A 17823-nucleotide genomic window follows, 5' to 3' on the forward strand; every position below is an offset into this window, starting at 1 on the left:
ACTATGTGCCAGACACTGTATTAAATGCCGCGATAAATACCAGATAAATCAATCAATCAATTGAATTTATATACTATGCATACTATGTGCAGAGCACTGTACTAAGCACTTGGGAGAGTATGCTACAACAGAATTAGCAGATACGTTCCCTGCCCATCATGAGCTTACAGTCTAGAGGAAGCTTATGGCTGAGAGGGGTCTAATCAGCCCATGCCCCACGTGGGGCTCTCAGTCTTTTTTTTAATGGCATTTATCCAGTGATTATTATGTGCCAGGCACTTTACTAAGCCCTGGGGTAGATACAAGAAAATCAAGTTGGACACAGTCCCTGTCGCAGATAGGGTTTGCAGTCTTAATCCCCATTCAGGCAAAGAGAAGTTAAGTAGCTGGCCCAAGCCCTCACATCAGACAAATGGCCTGGATCCCAGGCCCATGCTCTTTTGAGTAAGTCAGTCGGTTGTACTTACTATACTAAGCATTTGGGAGTGTACAATATAACAGACACGTTCCCTGCCCACAACAATTCTACAAGCCTTGAGAGGGAGACAGATATTAGTGTAAATAAATAAAATTACAGATCTGTACATCAGTGCTGTGGGGCTGGGAGGGGAATGAATTAAGGGAGCAAGTCAAGGAGATGCTGAAGGAAGTGGGAGAAGAGGAAGGGAGGACTTAGTTAGAAAAGGCCACTTGGAAGAGATGTGCCTTCAGTAAGGCTTTGAAAGGAGGAGAGTTACTGTCTGACTGAAATGATTACTCCTCAACTCCACTGACTTCCAGAGTGCCCCATCCCACCTCGCCCACTAACCAGTGTGGTCTCACACTCAATCTCATCATCTCTAGCCACTGTACAGTCTCTAACCTCACCAACTCTGAAATCCCTCTGAAATCTGACCACAACCTTCTCACCTGCCTTCTCTCCCACACACCTCATCTCCACAAATCTGTACCATTCCCCCCCTCGGAGATCTCCAAGCTTTCGACCCCATACAATTTTCTCAACTCATCATGCCCCATTTAGTCTCCATACCCAAACTACCTTCCCTTGATCACCAAATTGATGCTCTCAACACCACCCTCTCTACTGAACTCAGCTCACTTGCTCCCCTATCCCTTTGTTGATCTCGAACCACTTACCCACAGCTCTGGATCACCTCTACACTCCATCACCTTTGATCCTGTGCGTGAGCCACAGAGTGCTGCGGGCAGAAATCTAGATATCAGGCCGACGTCATCTACTTCAAGTTTATCCTTGCATGCTTTAACTCTGCCCTCTCCTCTGCCCGGCAAAATTATTTCTCCATCCTTATTGACAACCGTGCCCACCGCCCATCACCAGTTGTTCCACATCTTTAAATCCCTCCTTAAACCCCGGCCACCCCCATCCCTTGCGCCCACTCACCGGGCCACCTACTTCATCAAGGAAATTGACACTGTCCCCTCTCCAGTCCCTCCCCTTTGCTGCCCCTTCTTCAACTATCCCATCCTTCCCAGCAGTATCTCTAGAGTTAATCTCCTGCTTTACTCAAAATCTACCCCTTCCATGTGTGCATCTGGACCCCATTCCTTCTCACCTCATCAAAACATTTGTCTCCTTCCTTCTTCCCTCCTTAACTGCTATTTTCAACTGTTCACTCTCCAACAGCTTCTTCCTTACTGATTTCAAACATGCCCATATTACCCTACCCTAAAAAACCCTCCCTAGACCCCACAGCTCCCTCTAGTTATCACCCCACCTTCCTCCTACCATTACTCTCCAGACTCCTTGAACGAGCTGCCTACACCCGCTGTCTCAAGTTCCTCACCTTCAATTCTCTCACTGGACTACACAGTAAAAGACATAGTGGATGCACAGGTGAGGAAGCAGAGGCACAGAGAAGTTAAGAGGCTTTCCCAAGGCTACGCAGCAGGCAAGTGGTGGAGCTGGGTTTAGAATCCATGAGCTTCTGACTCGCAGGCCCATGCTCTATCCAGTATGCCATGCTGCTCCTTGAAACACTGGACTAAACACTGCGGTAGATTCAAGCTAACACAATCTCCCTCCTACCCTACCTCACTTCTGCTACACCAAATCTGCAAATTCTGCAATAACCCCGAAGCCACTAGGTAGCTATCTCATCCCACTGCTAATGCCTTGCCCACATCTTCCACTGGTCCTGGAATTTCTTTCTTCATATCAGATAGCTTACCACTCTCCCCTCCTTTAAAAGAAAGAATCTCATAAAATCACATCTTCAGCTTGTCTTCCCTTACTAAACCCTCGGGACTCAAGGCATACTCCTATACTCTATTTCCCTTTTATGGACTTTATTTTAAAGCTTGTCTCCTTGAAGATTTTAAGCTCCCTATGGACAAGACTACACCTGCCAAGTGCTCAGTAAATACTGTTAATCTGATTGGATGTAGCGTGGAAATGAAATCTTCAGTTATTTAGCTCAGAATTGTGCCTCTGATGGTCTTTAAGTTGGCTGAATTTCTTTTTAGGTTTTTTGATTCTACCAGTGGCAAGTTTAGCAAATCTGCCACCAGCCCTGAGGGAAAAAAACTGCCCAGAACTTTCTGTCAACTCATTTTGGATCCCATCTTCAAGGTAGGTAATCAGTCCAAACTCAATTCACTATACTTATCCTAAAGTCATGTCACAGAATTATGTTTGGTGTGCATATCATGTGTAAAGATTTTGACCTAATGTCTACTGGTAAAGTTCTAAAATCCAACAGATCATTATTTTGGCTACTGAATTAATTTGGAGTCTGGTTGGCTTCATTTAAGAAGAGTTCTGCAAGTCGGTTCTTGGTTTTGGCATTATGTGTTAAAGGTTTTTGATGCAATTATGAACTTCAAGAAAGAAGATACCACTAAACTGATTGAGAAGTTAGATATCAAGTTGGACAGTGAAGACAAGGACAAGGAGGGCAAACCTCTTCTGAAGGTAAGAAGTGTCATTTATGTAAAACTGCAGAACCTGAAAATTGTTTCTTGCTGAATTCAGATTTTACATTTAGGTTGTGATGAGACGCTGGTTACCTGCTGGAGATGCTCTGCTTCAGATGATCACCATTCACCTGCCTTCCCCTGTGACAGCTCAGAAATACCGCTGTGAACTTCTGTATGAAGGCCCTCCTGATGATGAGGCTGCTATAGGTTTGTGCCGAGATTTTTCTAAGGTATTTGTTACTGTGTTGCAAATACTGTTCTAAGGGCTGAGGGTAGGTACAAGTGAATCAGATCAGACACAGTCCCTATCCTGGGGCTCACAATCTGAATATTAGAGAGGTTTACTAAATCAGTTTCATGTTGGTTACTGTGATTTTTTTTTTCCCCTATTTCCCAGTGTGAATATCAGAGTTGCCTCTACTAAGGAAGTCTCTTGCCAAAGATTCACTTCATTTTTCAGGTATTAAGAGCTGTGATCCTAAAGCCCCCTTAATGATGTACATCTCTAAAATGGTTCCAACCTCAGACAAGGGTCGCTTCTATGCCTTTGGACGGGTCTTTTCTGGAGTTGTTTCCACTGGCCTGAAAGTCAGAATTATGGGACCAAATTATACTCCTGGCCGGAAAGAAGATCTGTACTTGAAGCCAATCCAAAGGTTAGTAAACAGGCTAAGCATATACTCTGGATTTCTAAAATAATGAAATTCCATTATGACTTGTTTGGATTATTACATTCAAAATTTTATGGTTATAATAACCAGTAGCTAATGTTTTATTGATCTCTTTTGGTTTATATTCACTTAATGCATTCATTATTGTGTACCAAGTCCTTTACAGCCATATTGCCAAATCTGTAACAATTTAGTGAAAAATCAAGTGTTGATTTTCTTAATCAAACTCCTTGCTTCATTTGTTTATGTTACTACTATGCAATCATGACCTCTAATTCTCTTCCTGACTGAGGAAAGGAACCTCACTTTCTCTTACTGTGTGTAAAAGTGGCAGTTATCCCGGTGTTCACAGTAACAGTAGGTACTTTTCCAGGAAGACTACTCTGAAGAATTGAATGTTTGCCATATCACTGTTAAAAAATTTCAAGCCCTTGGAGTAAGGAAGTATTTTTCCGGTAAAGATGGACAAGGACTGGACTGTGGTGCTTGCTAACTGCTGAAGTAGATACAAGATAATCAGATAATAGTAATAATAATAATAATAATGTTGGTTTTTGTTAAGCGCTTACCATGTGCAGAGCACTGTTCTAAGCACTGGGGGAGATTCAGGGGTAATCAGGTTGTCCCACGGGAGGCTCACAGTCTTAATCCCCATTTCACAGATGAGGGAACTGAGGCACGGAGAAGTGAAGTGACTTGCCCATAGTCACACAGCTGACAAGTGGCAGAGCCAGGATTCAAACCCATGACCTCTGACTCCCAAACCCGTGCTCTTTCCACCGAGCCATGCTGCTTCCCATGATAGGACACAGTCCCTGTCCCTCATGGGACTCAAAGCATACGGGGAAGAGAAGGGAGATATTTCAATCCCCATTTTACAGATGAGGAAACTGGAACATAGAAGTTAACTGTCTTGCTCAAGATCACACAGCGGCTGGGTGTCAGAGGTAGCATTAGGTCCCCCAAGCCCTGAGCTCTTTCCACTAGGTCATGCCATTCTGAGCAACTTTCCTTTTTTGTTTCTACGGAAAACCACTCTTTCCAAGCCATGCAACTAATTTGTAAATTTCCCTCTTCAGAACAATTTTGATGATGGGCCGTTACGTCGAGCCTATTGAAGATGTGCCTTGCGGTAACATTGTTGGTCTGGTTGGGGTGGATCAATTCCTTGTGAAGACTGGTACCATCACCACTTTTGAGCATGCCCATAACATGAGGGTAATGAAGTTTAGTGTCAGTCCCGTGGTGAGAGTAGCTGTTGAAGCAAAGAACCCAGCTGATTTGCCTAAACTGGTGGAAGGCCTCAAGCGTTTGGCCAAATCTGATCCTATGGTTCAGGTAAGTTCCACTCAGTCGTTTGAATCAATCAATGGTGTGCAGCACTTACTGGTGCAGACCACTGTCTTAAGTGCATGGATCGTGCAATATAATAAAATGCTAATACGAGAAAATGAATTATGGGTATGTAATGTACATTAATGCTAAGGGGTTGAAGGAAGGGGGAGTGCCAGGTTTCTAAAAGACACAGATCCAAGTGTGTGAAGTAACTTTTGGTATTAATGAATAGATTATAGGAAAATGTAGTATTTCTTAATAGGTACATGTTTTGTGACCTGCCAGAAGATAGCCTGGATAACCCAAATTGACTCCCAATTCAAAGATGATTAAAATAATGCTCCTAAGTATTGAAAGAAAGATTCATTCCATGACAACCTCAGGTCCCAGGGCAAGGTTTGTTTAGTACAGCTCTCTGCACAAAGTAAGTGTTTAATAAGTAATAATTGATTTACAACAGCGGCATTGTTTTTTCAAACACAACCTGAAAGTCTAAACGAACTAAAGATGTTATTGAAAAAACTGGTGTAGACTCTGTTGAATTGCTGTATTTTTCAGTGTATCATTGAAGAGTCTGGAGAACATATTATTGCTGGTGCTGGAGAGTTGCACCTGGAAATCTGCCTCAAGGATCTTGAAGAGGATCATGCATGTATTCCCATTAAGGTAAACCCTTCCCTGAGTTACTTACTGCAGAGTAGCAAGGAAACTGAATTTGTCTCTGGAAAGTGAGTCAGCCATGGCTTTCACCTCTGGCACTTGTGGGTGCTGCTGGCCAACAATTTGGACTTGGGCAGCTACCTGCTTTATTGTCCTGTGAGAACCAGGCAGATTGCTTCTTGGATGATTGCGTGCTTGAGAAATTATGAACCCAATTTTGCCACTGCCACCCTACATCAAGTATCAGCATTACCAACCTCCATGTGTTTTATAAGGGATCCATTCTGCATGTCACTAGTTTGGAGTTCATGGAGCAACTGGCCCTGAAACACTGGACTCCTACAGATAGATAGTGTATTCCTTCATTGTAGCAGCTCAGCAGAACAACAACAAAAAGACATGCCCCGTGAGGATGAAACCCCTTCTGTCCATTCCGTGACTCATTTGATGTAAATTTTGAGACACCCAAACTCTCTGGCATCCTTGCCTTAAGCTCACCTTACACACAGCACTGTATTTAAAACCTGAAATGTGGAGGGGTTTCCTTATCAGAAGTATATTAAGCCTTAAGCAGTAAAATGAAATCATTGATCATTAGTGACCATCATTTGTCCAATCTTCAGAACGTTAGCTTTAGTGTTTAAAAACTTACGATGTAAAGAACACTCTCTGTTGAAGTGCTGGGAAAGAATTCATAGGTGGGAAAAAGACCCTAATGAAGCATTCAGTGGTATTTACTGGGTGTTTGCTATGTGGACAGCATTGTACTAAGCGCTTGAGAGGACAATACTACAGAGTCAGTTGCAAAAGAATTAGCTTATAGCCCCTACTCCTCAGGGGCTCACCATCTAAACATTCTAGAGCCTTTGGATTTGGCAAGGACTGGGAGTGGATTAAGGAGACAGTTGAAGGCAGCTGGGGTAGACATCAAGTCTGGAGGAGAGAGGTAGGAGGGAGATTTGGTATAAGTTGAAGTAGTCGTGGGGCAAGGGAGGTATTTTTAGGATAGAGAACATGCGAGTATTTTTGAAAACAGTGAGGAAGAAGCTATTAGAAAGTAAACAATTTAGGCAACTACCAGGAGGGAACATGGGAGGGGGCAAGAATTGAGAGAAGCTGAGAGATGGGGTCACAGGTCAGATGGAATGGAAATCTCATTCTGAGATTCTGCTGGGAGAGTTGAAGAAAGGGCAAGAGGAAGGAGGGAGTGTAGAGGAGCAGGGGAGATTTTATTTAGGGAGATCATGACTGGTGGTCCAATCTGGCTTCCATCCCCTTCACTCCACAGAAACCATCTTGTCAGAAGGTCTTCTTGCCCAAACCTGGACCTCTGAACTGCCTTTGACACTGGCTTGTCTTCACTGACACTGTCCTCTCTTAGGTCCCCTCCTATCTCTCTGGCTGCTCATTCCCCATCTTTTTCACAGGCTCCTCCTCTGCTTTCCACCCTGTAACTGAGGGTGTCCCTTAAGGTCAGCCCTGGGTCCCCTTCTATTCTTCATCTACACCCACTGCCTTGGAGAACTCATTTACTTGCACGACTTCAACTACCACCTCTAAGCTGATGACATCCAAATCACCTCCAGTCCTGATCTCTATGTCATTCTGCAATCTCATATTTTCCCTTGCCTTCAAGACATCTCTATTTGGATGTGCTCCCATCACCCCAAACTTAATATGGCTAAAAAGTGAACTTCTTATCTTCCCACCCAAACTCTGTCCACTTGCTCACTTTCCCATCACTGTTGACAGCACCACCATCCTTCCTGTCTCACAAACCCCATAACTCTAGCATGATCGTTGACTCTAGCATTATCCTTGACTCCTCTCTGTCTTTCAACCCACATATTTAAGTCATCATTAAATCCTGTCAGTTTTACCTTCACAGCATTGCTAAAATCCTCACTTTCCTCTCCATCCAAACTGTTCCACATTTATTCATGCAGTCATCTTATCCCAGCTAGATTGCTGCATCAGCCTCCTAGCTGACCTTCCAGCCTCCGGTCTTTTCCCACTCCAGTCCATACTTCTCTCAGCTGCCCAGCTCATTTTCCTTCAGAGATGTTCAGGATAAGTCACCCCACTCCTCAAGAACCTCCAGTGGTTGCCCATCAAACAGTAGCTCATCACCATTGGCTTTAAACTACTCAATCTCCTGGCCCCCTCATAGCTCACAGCACTACTCTCCTACTACAGCCCAACCCGCGCACTTCATTCCTCTAATGCTAACATTCTCGAACTCATCTACCTTGCCGCCGATCTCTTGCCCATATCCTACCTTTGGCCTGGAATGTCTTCCCTCCTCAGTAACAGACAGATAATTGCTCTACCCCTCTTCAAAGCCTTATTGAAGGCACATCTCCTCCAAGAAGCCTTCCCTGACTAAGATCTCCTCTCCTCCCCTCCCTCTCCCTTCTCTATCACCCTGACTTCCTCCCTTTATTCATCCTCCCATACCCACAGATCATGTGTATAGATCTATACATTCATTCATTCATTCATATTAATGTCTGTCTCCACCTCTAGACTGTGAGCTTGTTGTGAGCAGCAAATGTATCTGTTTGTTGCTTCGCACACAGTAAGCACTCAATAAATACGGATAACTGAATGCATGAACAAATCAGGAGGGGACAGTGTTAGGAAAGCTGAGTTTGGATAATGTTAATAAGGCAGTTGAATGGTCGAGAATGGTTAGGGCAGAGAAGAGGCCACTGGATCTGGCAAGGAGATCATTGGTGACCTTTGGGAGTGCAGTGTCTGTGGAGTGAAGGGGGAAGTAGCCAGGTTGGAGGGGATCAAAGAGTTAACTGGAGGAGAGGAACTTGAGACAGCAGGTGTACCCAACTTGCTCAAGGAATTTGGAGAGGAATGGTAGCAGGGAGATGGGACAGTAACGGGAGAGAGCCATGGGGTCAAGGGAGGGGTTTTTCTTTTTTTAGGATGGGGAGACACTGACAAGTATGAAAGCAGTGGGGAAGAAGCAACTGGAGAGTGAATAATTGAAGACTACAGTTAGGGAGGGAAAAAGGGAAGGGGCAAGTGTTTTGAAAAGTGCAAAGGAATGGGTTGGATGCCCAGGTGGAGGGGTAGATTTTGAGAATTCAGGAGATCTCTAGAGATGGGAAAGTTGAAGAAGGGGTGGGGGGGGGGGGAAGCGACTGGAGGGAGGCAGGGGAGACTCTGATAATGTCAATTTTCTTGTGATTTAACAGTAGGGATTTTTATTTTTTAAGTGAAATGAGATCCTAGCCAAAGTACTTTTGGATTGGCTACTAAAGATGATAATAAATCGAATATTCCCAGAATCATACTGTGGCTACCAATTAAAGTGAGGCTGAGTGGACATAATTTTTTCTGCATTTTAAAGTCGGAAGAAATTCAAGGAACCAAGACCCCTACACATAAACTAGAGCATTTGATACCATTGGGAGGACTGGGCTCTGAAAATTACTACAGGAATCTGACTGCTCTGAAAAGTTTACATTGGTTCTGATCCTGGTTCCTGACTATACTGCTCGATGGGTCACAGTTGAGAGTGTTCTGTCTAATCCCTTTTCCTTTGACAATGGAGTAAAGGAGGGTTGTTCAATTTATACTAGGCAACCATGCTGAATGACAGAAAAGAAAAAGAGACCATTGTGCAAGTGTCAGAATACACTCACACCTCAAGAGACTTTGAACATCACCAAAAATCCTAGAGATAATCATTAAATAATTCCTGTGGACTAGAGGTCTGCCCACCATAAGGCATGCAAATTTCACTGCATTAACCAGGATTTATGGGCTGAGAATAAGGTTAAAAAAATATAGTTGACAAACTGGGCTTCATAAGGGATAATAATATTAATAATAACGTTGGTATTGGTTAAGCGCTTACTGTGTGCCGAGCACTGTTTTAAGCGCTGGGGTAAACACAGGGGAATCAGGTTGTCCCAAGTGGAGCTCACAGTCTTAATCCCCATTTTACAGATGAGGTAATTGAGGCACCGAGAAGTTAAGTGACTTGCCCAAAGTCACACAGCTGACAAGTGGCAGAGCCGGGATTTGAACCCATGACCTGTGACTCCAAAGCCCGTGCTCTTTCCACTGAGCCACGCTGCTTCTTTATGTCATATGCAGAACTAAAAATTAATATTTGTAACAGTTTAATGCTGTGACAGAATACTAGAATACTAGAGGTAATATTCCAAACACTAATGCAGTAACAGACAAAGAAGGGAGTGCACTGTAACAACGAGGCCAGCACACAGATTGGGGTACTGTCAAATTGAATCTAAGAGTAGTGGGGTATCAGATTCCAGATTCTGGACTCCAGAATTGTATTTCCCAGACCTGTTCTCTCCACCAACCACATCCAGTTGGCTGAGGAATTATGTCAGTGTTACTTATGGGTTATATTTAACATCAAATGGAAAAAGGATCAGAAAAAATGAAGTTTACTATGAGATCAGTTTCCTAGCTTCAAAGCTATGCTCACCTCATCATAATGACATTACTTGGACATGTAAAAAGTCCTCCCCTCTTGTTGTTGTGGGCAGGGATCTCCTATAACTGCTTTTTCATATTTTAATATGTGCTCAGTAAATACCACTTACTGACTGATTGGTTGAGAAGTATGGATTAAAAAAAAAAAGATACCAAGAAAATTAATATAAGCTGAGCTGAAATTGAGAAACTTGAAGTAAGGAGAACAGGATTTTGTGTTTTTTGTATATTAGAAACAAAGTGAAACAAAACCTTAAATGCATCTCAGTTGAAAACTGGGACTCAACTGAAAAATCCAAAAAGGAGTTCTTTCTGAGCAGAATCTTCAAAAGGATTATGAGATAAGGAGACAAAAATGAAAAGTCCCCCAAAGCTATAAACAACTTATAATACAGAAAAAGATAGACTTGAATTTGGCACTGGCCTTTTTACTTGTATAATAGGTGAATTTAAAATGGTATCATCATTGAGCATAAATGGAAGCTATAAACATATAATACAATTTAACTACATTTTTCTTTTAAAAATGAATCGATTTTAAATACTTCGCAAAAATAAAATTAGTTGTTGCCCCTGTTTGTTTACACCTACCAGTACTGTGATTAATACACTAAATAAACTGAACCACAAAGGAACAATCTGATGATAATTTTTGCTATCATAACTCTCAGTTTTCCCATTTGCAAATCAAGTTAATGGGACTGCTGTACTCCTTATACAATTCGAAACACAATTTTATGAGATTATATTGAAATAAAATAGCTTCAAAAGAACGTTTAAAAATTGCTATGCATTTTCAAAACTTTTCTATTTTAAGATTATTTTTGTACTCACAAGTATGCAAACACTCTGTCACTGTGGTAGCATCAATAAGATATCCATTGCAGAGATGACATGTGATATGGGCATTAATATCCCAAAGCTTAATCTTTCTTGTCAACATCTTTAGTAGCTGTAAGACAAAAACACACTTTAGTTAAGATCTGAGATTTACTAAGCTAAAAGAATTGTTACGCTTTTTAAGATTAATTTAGAATGTCTGCCATGGTATTACCAAAAAGTTAGATACTATTTTTTGAGGACCCACAAAAAGAAGGATAACCAGGTGCTGAGGACTCCAAAGCAGGACATAGTTCCTGCCCTTTTAGAGTGAATAATATGCTGAGCAGCATTGAGAACTCTACCATTTTTCATTCAGTGCCAGTTATTTGGAGCAAAAATAAGATGGGATACTTAGAAATATGTGAGGTGTTCCAGGCTGTAAACTCTTGCCTCTGACCTGCAAAACAGTAGCAGGAATTAGAAAGCTATTTCTTTCATTTCATTCCAACCTGATGCAAAAGACCATCTCAATTCCTGCAAAGTTGGGAGGGCTGGGCCCAAATGAAGGAAATTTGGTGGAATCAGAGAAGGGGATTCTCCTCTTCAGCACAGCAGAGTTTGTCAGTATTATTCTGGATAAGAATTACGGCATTTGTTACCTGTACTAAATGCTAGAGTGGGGACAAGCAAATAGGGTTGGACACAGTCCCTGTCTCAGGTGGGACTCGCAGTCTTGATTCCCATTTTACAGATGATTTTCCCTTTTGCTTTCTCCCTACTCTGACTGTACCACAGGGAGCAAACCGTGATATATACTGCACAAGAAAGCTTCCCTTGTAAGACTGTAAATAGTAGTGGTTTCCTTCATTCCCTGCATGCCAGCGGTTTGAAGTAAACAACGTTTTAATATAGGAGGGTTAAACAAAAGGCAACTGTAGAGCAGCTGATGAACAAAGAGCCAATCATAATTAAATGCATATTATATTAGCATTAATAAATACAGAAGTTGGAATTCAAAAAAAGAAGAGTGAGACACAGAAAAGGAGATGAGAAAAAATAAGGGAAAAAGAGAAGGAAAAGCGGAATTCATTCAATAGTATTTATTCATTCAATAGTATTTATTGAGTGCTTACTATGTGCAGAGCACTGTACTAAGCGCTTGGAATGTACAAATCGGCAACAGATAGAGACAGTTCCTGCCCTTTGGGCTTATAGCCTAATCGGGGGAGACAGGCAGACAAGAACAATGGTAATAAACAGAGTCAAGGGGAAGAACATCTCATAAAAACAATGGCAAATAAATAGAAGCAGGGTGATGAACATCTCATTAAACAAAATAAATAGGGTGATGAGGATATATACAGTTGAGCGGATGAGTACAATGTGAGGGGGTGGGACGGGAGAGGGGGAGGAGGAGAGGGAAAGCGGGGAGAAGAGGGTTAAGCTGCGGAGAGGTGGGGGGGGTAGAGGGAGCAGAGGGAAAAATGGGGGGAGCTCAGTCTGGGAAGGCCTCTTGGAGGAGGTGAGCTTTAAGTAGGGATTTGAAGGGGGAAGAGAATTAGATTGTCGGAGGTGAGGAGGGAGGGCATTCCAGGACCGCGGGAGGTTGTGGCCCAGGGGTCGACGGCGGGACAGGCGAGACCGAGGGACGGTGAGGAGGAGGGCGGCAGAGGAGCGGAGCGTGCGGGGTGGGCAGTAGAAAGAGAGAAGGGAGGAGAGGTAGGAAGGGGCAAGGTGATGGAGAGCCTGGAATGAGAGTGAGGAGTTTTTGTTTTGAGTGGAGGTTGATAGGCAAACCCTGGAGGTGTTTAAGAAGCGGAGTGACATGCCCAGAACGTTTCTGCAGGAAGATGAGCCGGGCAGCGGAGTGAAGAACTGACTGGACCGGGGCGAGAGAGGAGGAAGGGAGATCAGAGAGAAGGCTGACACAGTAGTCTAGCCGGGATATAACAAAAGCCTGTAGCAGTAAGGTAGCCGTTTGAGTAGAGAGGAAAGGGCGGATCTTGGCGATATTGTAAAGGTGAGACCGGCAGGTCTTGGTAACGGATCGGATGTGTGGGGTGAACGCGAGAGACGAGTCAAAGATGACACCGAGGTTGTGGGCCTGAGAGGCGGGAAGGATGGTCGTACCATCCACGGTTATAGGGAAGTCTGGGAGAGGACCGGGCTTGGGAGGGAAGATGAGGAGCTCAGTTATTCATTCATTCATTCATTCAATAGTATTTATTGAGCGCTTACTATGTGCAGAGCACTGTACTAAGCGCTTGGGATGAACAAGTCGGCAACAGATAGAGACAGTCCCTGCCGTTTGACGGGCTTACAGTCTAATCGGGGGAGACGGACAGACGAGAACAATGGCACTAAACAGCGTCAAGAGGAGGAACATCTCGTAAAACAATGGCAACTAAATAGAATCAAGGCGATGTACAATTCATTAACAAAATAAATAGGGTAACGAAAATATATACAGTTGAGCACATGAGTACATTGCTGAGGGGATGGGAAGGGAGAGGGGGTGGAGCAGAGGGAAATTGAGGGAAAAGAGGGTTAAGCTGCGGAGAGGTAAAGGGGGGATGGCAGAGGGAGTAGAGGGGGAAGAGGAGCTCAGTCTGGGAACGCCTCTTGGAGGAGGTGATTTTTAAGTAAGGTTTTGAAGAGGGAAAGAGAATCAGTTTGGCGGAGGTGAGGAGGGAGGGCGTTCCAGGACCGCGGGAGGACGTGACCCAGGGGTCGACGGCAGGATAGGCGAGACCGAGGGACGGTGAGGAGGTGGGCGGCAGAGGAGCGGAGCGTGCGGGGTGGGCGGTAGAAAGAGAGAAGGGAGGAGAGGTAGGAAGGGGCAAGGTGATGGAGAGCCTTGAAGCCTAGAGTGAGGAGTTTTTGTTTGGAGCGGAGGTCGATAGGCAACCACTGGAGTTGTTTAAGAAGGGGAGTGACATGCCCAGATCGTTTCTGCAGGAAGATGAGCCGGGCCAGCGGAGTGAAGAATAGACCGGAGCGGGGCGAGAGAGGAGGAAGGGAGGTCAGAGAGAAGGCTGACACAGTAGTCTAGCCGGGATATAACGAGAGCCCGTAATAGTAAGGTAGCCGTTTGGGTGGAGAGGAAAGGGCGGATCTTGGCGATATTGTAGAGGTGAAACCGGCAGGTCTTGGTAACGGATAGGATGTGTGGGGTGAACGAGAGGGACGAGTCAAGGATGACACCGAGATTGCGGGCCTGCGGGACGGGAAGGATGGTCGTGCCATCCACGGTGATAGAGAAGTCTGGGAGCGGACGGGTTTGGGAGGGAAGATGAGGAGCTCAGTCTTGCTCATGTTGAGTTTTAGGTGGCGGGCCGACATCCAGGTGGAGACGTCCCGGAGGCAGGAGGAGATGCGAGCCTGAAGGGAGGGGGAGAGGACAGGGGCGGAGATGTAGATCTGCGTGTCATCTGCGTAGAGATGGTAGTCAAAGCCGTGAGAGCGGATGAGTTCACCGAGGGAGTGAGTGTAAATGGAGAACAGAAGAGGGCCAAGAACTGACCCTTGAGGAACTCCAACAGTTAAAGGATGGGAGGGGGAGGAGGCTCCAGCGTAGGAGACCGAGAATGATCGGCCAGAGAGGTAAGAGGAGAACAGGAGAGGACAGAGTCCGTGAAGCCAAGGTGAGATAAGGTATGGAGGAGGAGGGGATGGTCGACAGTGTCAAAGGCAGCAGGGAGGTCAAGGAGGATCAGAATGGAGTAGGAGCCATTGGATTTGGCAAGAAGGAGGTCATGGGTGACCTTAGAGAGAGCAGTCTCGGTAGAGTGGAGGGGACGGAAGCCAGATTGGAGGGGGTCTAGGAGAGAATGGGAGTTAAGGAATTCTAGGCATCGATTGTAGACGACTCGTTCTAGGATTTTGGAAAGGAAGGGTAGTAGGGAGATAGGACGATAACTGGAGGGGGAAGTGGGGTCAAGAGTGGGTTTTTTTAGGATGGGGGAGACGTGGGCATGTTTGAAGGCAGAGGGGAAGGAGCCCTTGGAGATTGAGTGGTTAAAAATAGAAGTTAAGGAAGGGAGGAGGGCAGGGGCGATGGTTTAAAGAAGGTGAGAGGGAATGGGGTCCGAGCGCAGGTGGAGGGGGTGGCACTTGCGAGGAGGGAGGAGATCTCCTCTGAGGATACTGCAGGGAAGGATGGGAAAGTAGGGGAGGAGGTTGTTGGGGGGGAGGGGAGAGGCGGAGGGGTGACTTTGGGGAGCTCAGACCTGATCGTGTTGATTTTCGTGAGGAAATAGGTGGCCGATCATTGGGGGTGAGAGATGGGGGAGGGGGAGGAACAGGGGGCCTAAGGAGAGAGTTAAAGGTCCGGAACAATCGGCGGGGGTGACGGGCATGGGTGTCGATGAGGGAGGAGAAGAAGCTTTGCCTGGCGGAGGAGAGGGGCAGAGTTAAGGCAGGAAAGGATAATTTGAAGTGTGTGAGGTCGGCTTGGTGCTTGGACTTTCGCACCAAGTTTCGCACCAAGCACTTAGTTATGCTCATGTTGAGTTTTAGGTGGCGGGCAGACAGCCAGGTGGAGACATCCTGGAGTCAGGAGGAGATGCGAGCCTCAAGGGAGGGGGAGAGGACAGGGGCAGAGATGTAGATCTGTGTGTCATCTGCGTAGAGATGGTAGTCAAAGCTGTGAGAGCGAATGAGTTCACCAAGGGAGTGAGTGTAAATGGAGAACAGAAGAGGGCCAGGAACTGACCCTTGAGGAACTCCAACAGTTAAAGGATGGGAGGGGGAGGAGGCGCCTGCGAAGGAGACCGAGAATGACGGCCAGAGAGACAGGAGGAGAACCAAGAGAGGACGGAGTCCGGGAAGCCAGGGTGTGGAGGAGGAGGGGATGGTCGACAGTGTGAATGAGAGTCAGAGAGAGGGAGAAGGAAAGGGGAAGAGAAAAATATTTGGGAATAAGTTCTGTTTCTCCTCTCTCTTTCAATTTGGTAGGAGGATAACATTGTACCAGAGTTACAAAACACCACATTTAAACTGTAAACACGTCAGAGAGTAAATCAATATGACAGTAACTGAGCAGCAAAAAACTATATGAAGCACTTGGGAAAACCTAATGTAATTAATTACCACACCTGATCCTTGCCCATAGTGAGCATACAGTTTAGGAAGGGAGAAAGTTTAAAAAAAAAAAAAAGAGAGAGAGAGATAGAGAACGAGTTATCGTTGTGGTCCGGGATGTCACTGTTTACTGTCATATTGTGCTTAATAAATACATTAAATGAATGAATGATTACAGATAGATAGATATTTATGTGTATCAAATGCAGGTAAAAGAGTAAAAAGATTTTTCAGTAAGTTGACAGTGGATGTGCGTACTTTTTTTTAAAAAACGATATTTGTTAAGCCCTTACTATTGCCAGGGCATTGTTCTAAGTGCTGAGTAGATACAAGGCAATCAAGTTGGACACAGCCCATGTCCCACGTGGAGTTCACAGTCTTAATCCCCACTTTGTGATGAAGTAACTGAAGTACAGAGAAGTTAAGAGACTTGATCATGGTTGCACTGCAGGCAGATGGTGGTGTCAATAATTAGAATCCAGGTCTTTCTGACTCCCAGGCCTGTGCTCTGTTCAGTTCAGTCATATTTACTGAGCACTTATTATTTGCAGAGGCACTGTACTAAGTGCTTAGGAGATATTCCTTGCCCACAACAAGCTTACAGTCTAAATGCACACAGTAGCCCTGCACACATTAAGCACTCAATAAATATGACTGAATGGAAGAATGAATACACTCTATTTCCAGCTCATGCTGCTTCTCCTTAAATTCCTGGTGGTGTGGAAGCTCTCTAAACTGTACACACTATGGGCAGGGACTATGTCTACCAACTCATATATTGAGTTCTCCAAGTGCTTACTACTTCAAGTGCTCTGCACTTAGGAAGCACTCAATAAATAACTACTGGCAATGTAGGGCTGAAATGGCAGTTGGGTTAGAACTTATTAAAATGTTTTCTGTCTTGATTGCAAGTTACAGGCAGTAATATCTTTGTTACCATTGAGCTGGAAGGGAAAGGGTGGTGGCAAGCAGAGTCTCTAAAACATCACAGATGCTTCTGTTTCCCATAAGGGAAACAGAAACCTTGGAGGAGCCTAGGCCCAATAGGAGTATATGTATATACACATATAAATGTATATGTATGAGTACATGTTTGCTTGCTTGTTTTGTTTTTAAGGTAACTTGCTAAGCGCTTACTAATATGCCAGGCACTGTAGCCAAACTCTGAGGTAGATACAAGCTAATCAGGTTGGGACACAGTCTGTGTCCCACACGGGGCTCACACATCCTCATTTATTCATTGTATTTATTGAACGCTTAATGCGTGCAAAGCAATGTACTAAAGTGCTTGGGAGAGTACAACACAACATCGAATACCTTCCCTGCCCACAGTGAGCTCACAGTCTAGAAGAAGAGCTAGACAATATATAAATAAATTGGTAAATAAATTACAGATATATAATATATCTATCTGTATATAGATATATTATAGATAGATAAATATATCTATATATATGTATATACACACACATACATACACACACACATATACACACCACACCACACAACACATATGTGTGTGCCATGGGGAAAGGAGAGAGGATGAACCAGGATCAAGTATGAGCAGCACAAGAAGGGAGTAGGGGAAAGAGGAGAAGCGGGCTCAGTCAAGGGAAGGCTTCCTGGAGGAGATATGTCTTCAATCAGGCTTTGAAGTGGGGGGGAGAGCAGTTATCTGTCTGAATGTGGGAGGGAGGGCATTCCAGGCCAGAGGTAGGTTGTGGCAAGAGGTCAGCGGAAAGATAGACGAAATTGAGGTATATTTGAGAAGGTTAGCATTGAGGAATGAATATGAGGACTGGATTGTAGAGGAGAGCAGGAAGGTGAGGGA

General features: G+C 44.5%; 2 protein-coding genes across 3 annotated transcripts in view; one reads left to right on the forward strand and one right to left on the reverse strand.

Moving 5' to 3' along the window:
- The window catches only part of LOC114808764 (polycomb group RING finger protein 3-like), a 148773-nt gene that overhangs the window by 120125 nt on the left and 10825 nt on the right, over positions 1-17823 (reverse strand). For both annotated transcript variants that reach the window (XM_029056624.2, XM_029056622.2), the window contains exon 2: positions 10923-11040. In XM_029056624.2, the coding sequence (XP_028912457.1) occupies positions 10923-11031 (109 nt within the window). In that variant the 5' untranslated portion in view covers positions 11032-11040. The remainder of the gene's footprint in view (positions 1-10922; positions 11041-17823) is intronic.
- LOC114808763 (elongation factor 2-like) overlaps positions 1-17823 on the forward strand; it is a 53420-nt gene that overhangs the window by 8944 nt on the left and 26653 nt on the right. Inside the window, exons 5-10 of the mRNA XM_029056621.2 lie at positions 2485-2590; positions 2819-2932; positions 3006-3144; positions 3398-3593; positions 4688-4946; positions 5502-5609. Of these exons, the coding sequence (XP_028912454.1) occupies positions 2485-2590; positions 2819-2932; positions 3006-3144; positions 3398-3593; positions 4688-4946; positions 5502-5609 (922 nt within the window). The remainder of the gene's footprint in view (positions 1-2484; positions 2591-2818; positions 2933-3005; positions 3145-3397; positions 3594-4687; positions 4947-5501; positions 5610-17823) is intronic.

The sequence above is a fragment of the Ornithorhynchus anatinus genome, chromosome Y5 (genome assembly GCF_004115215.2).
Source record: "Ornithorhynchus anatinus isolate Pmale09 chromosome Y5, mOrnAna1.pri.v4, whole genome shotgun sequence".
Classification (NCBI taxonomy): Eukaryota; Metazoa; Chordata; class Mammalia; order Monotremata; family Ornithorhynchidae; genus Ornithorhynchus; species Ornithorhynchus anatinus.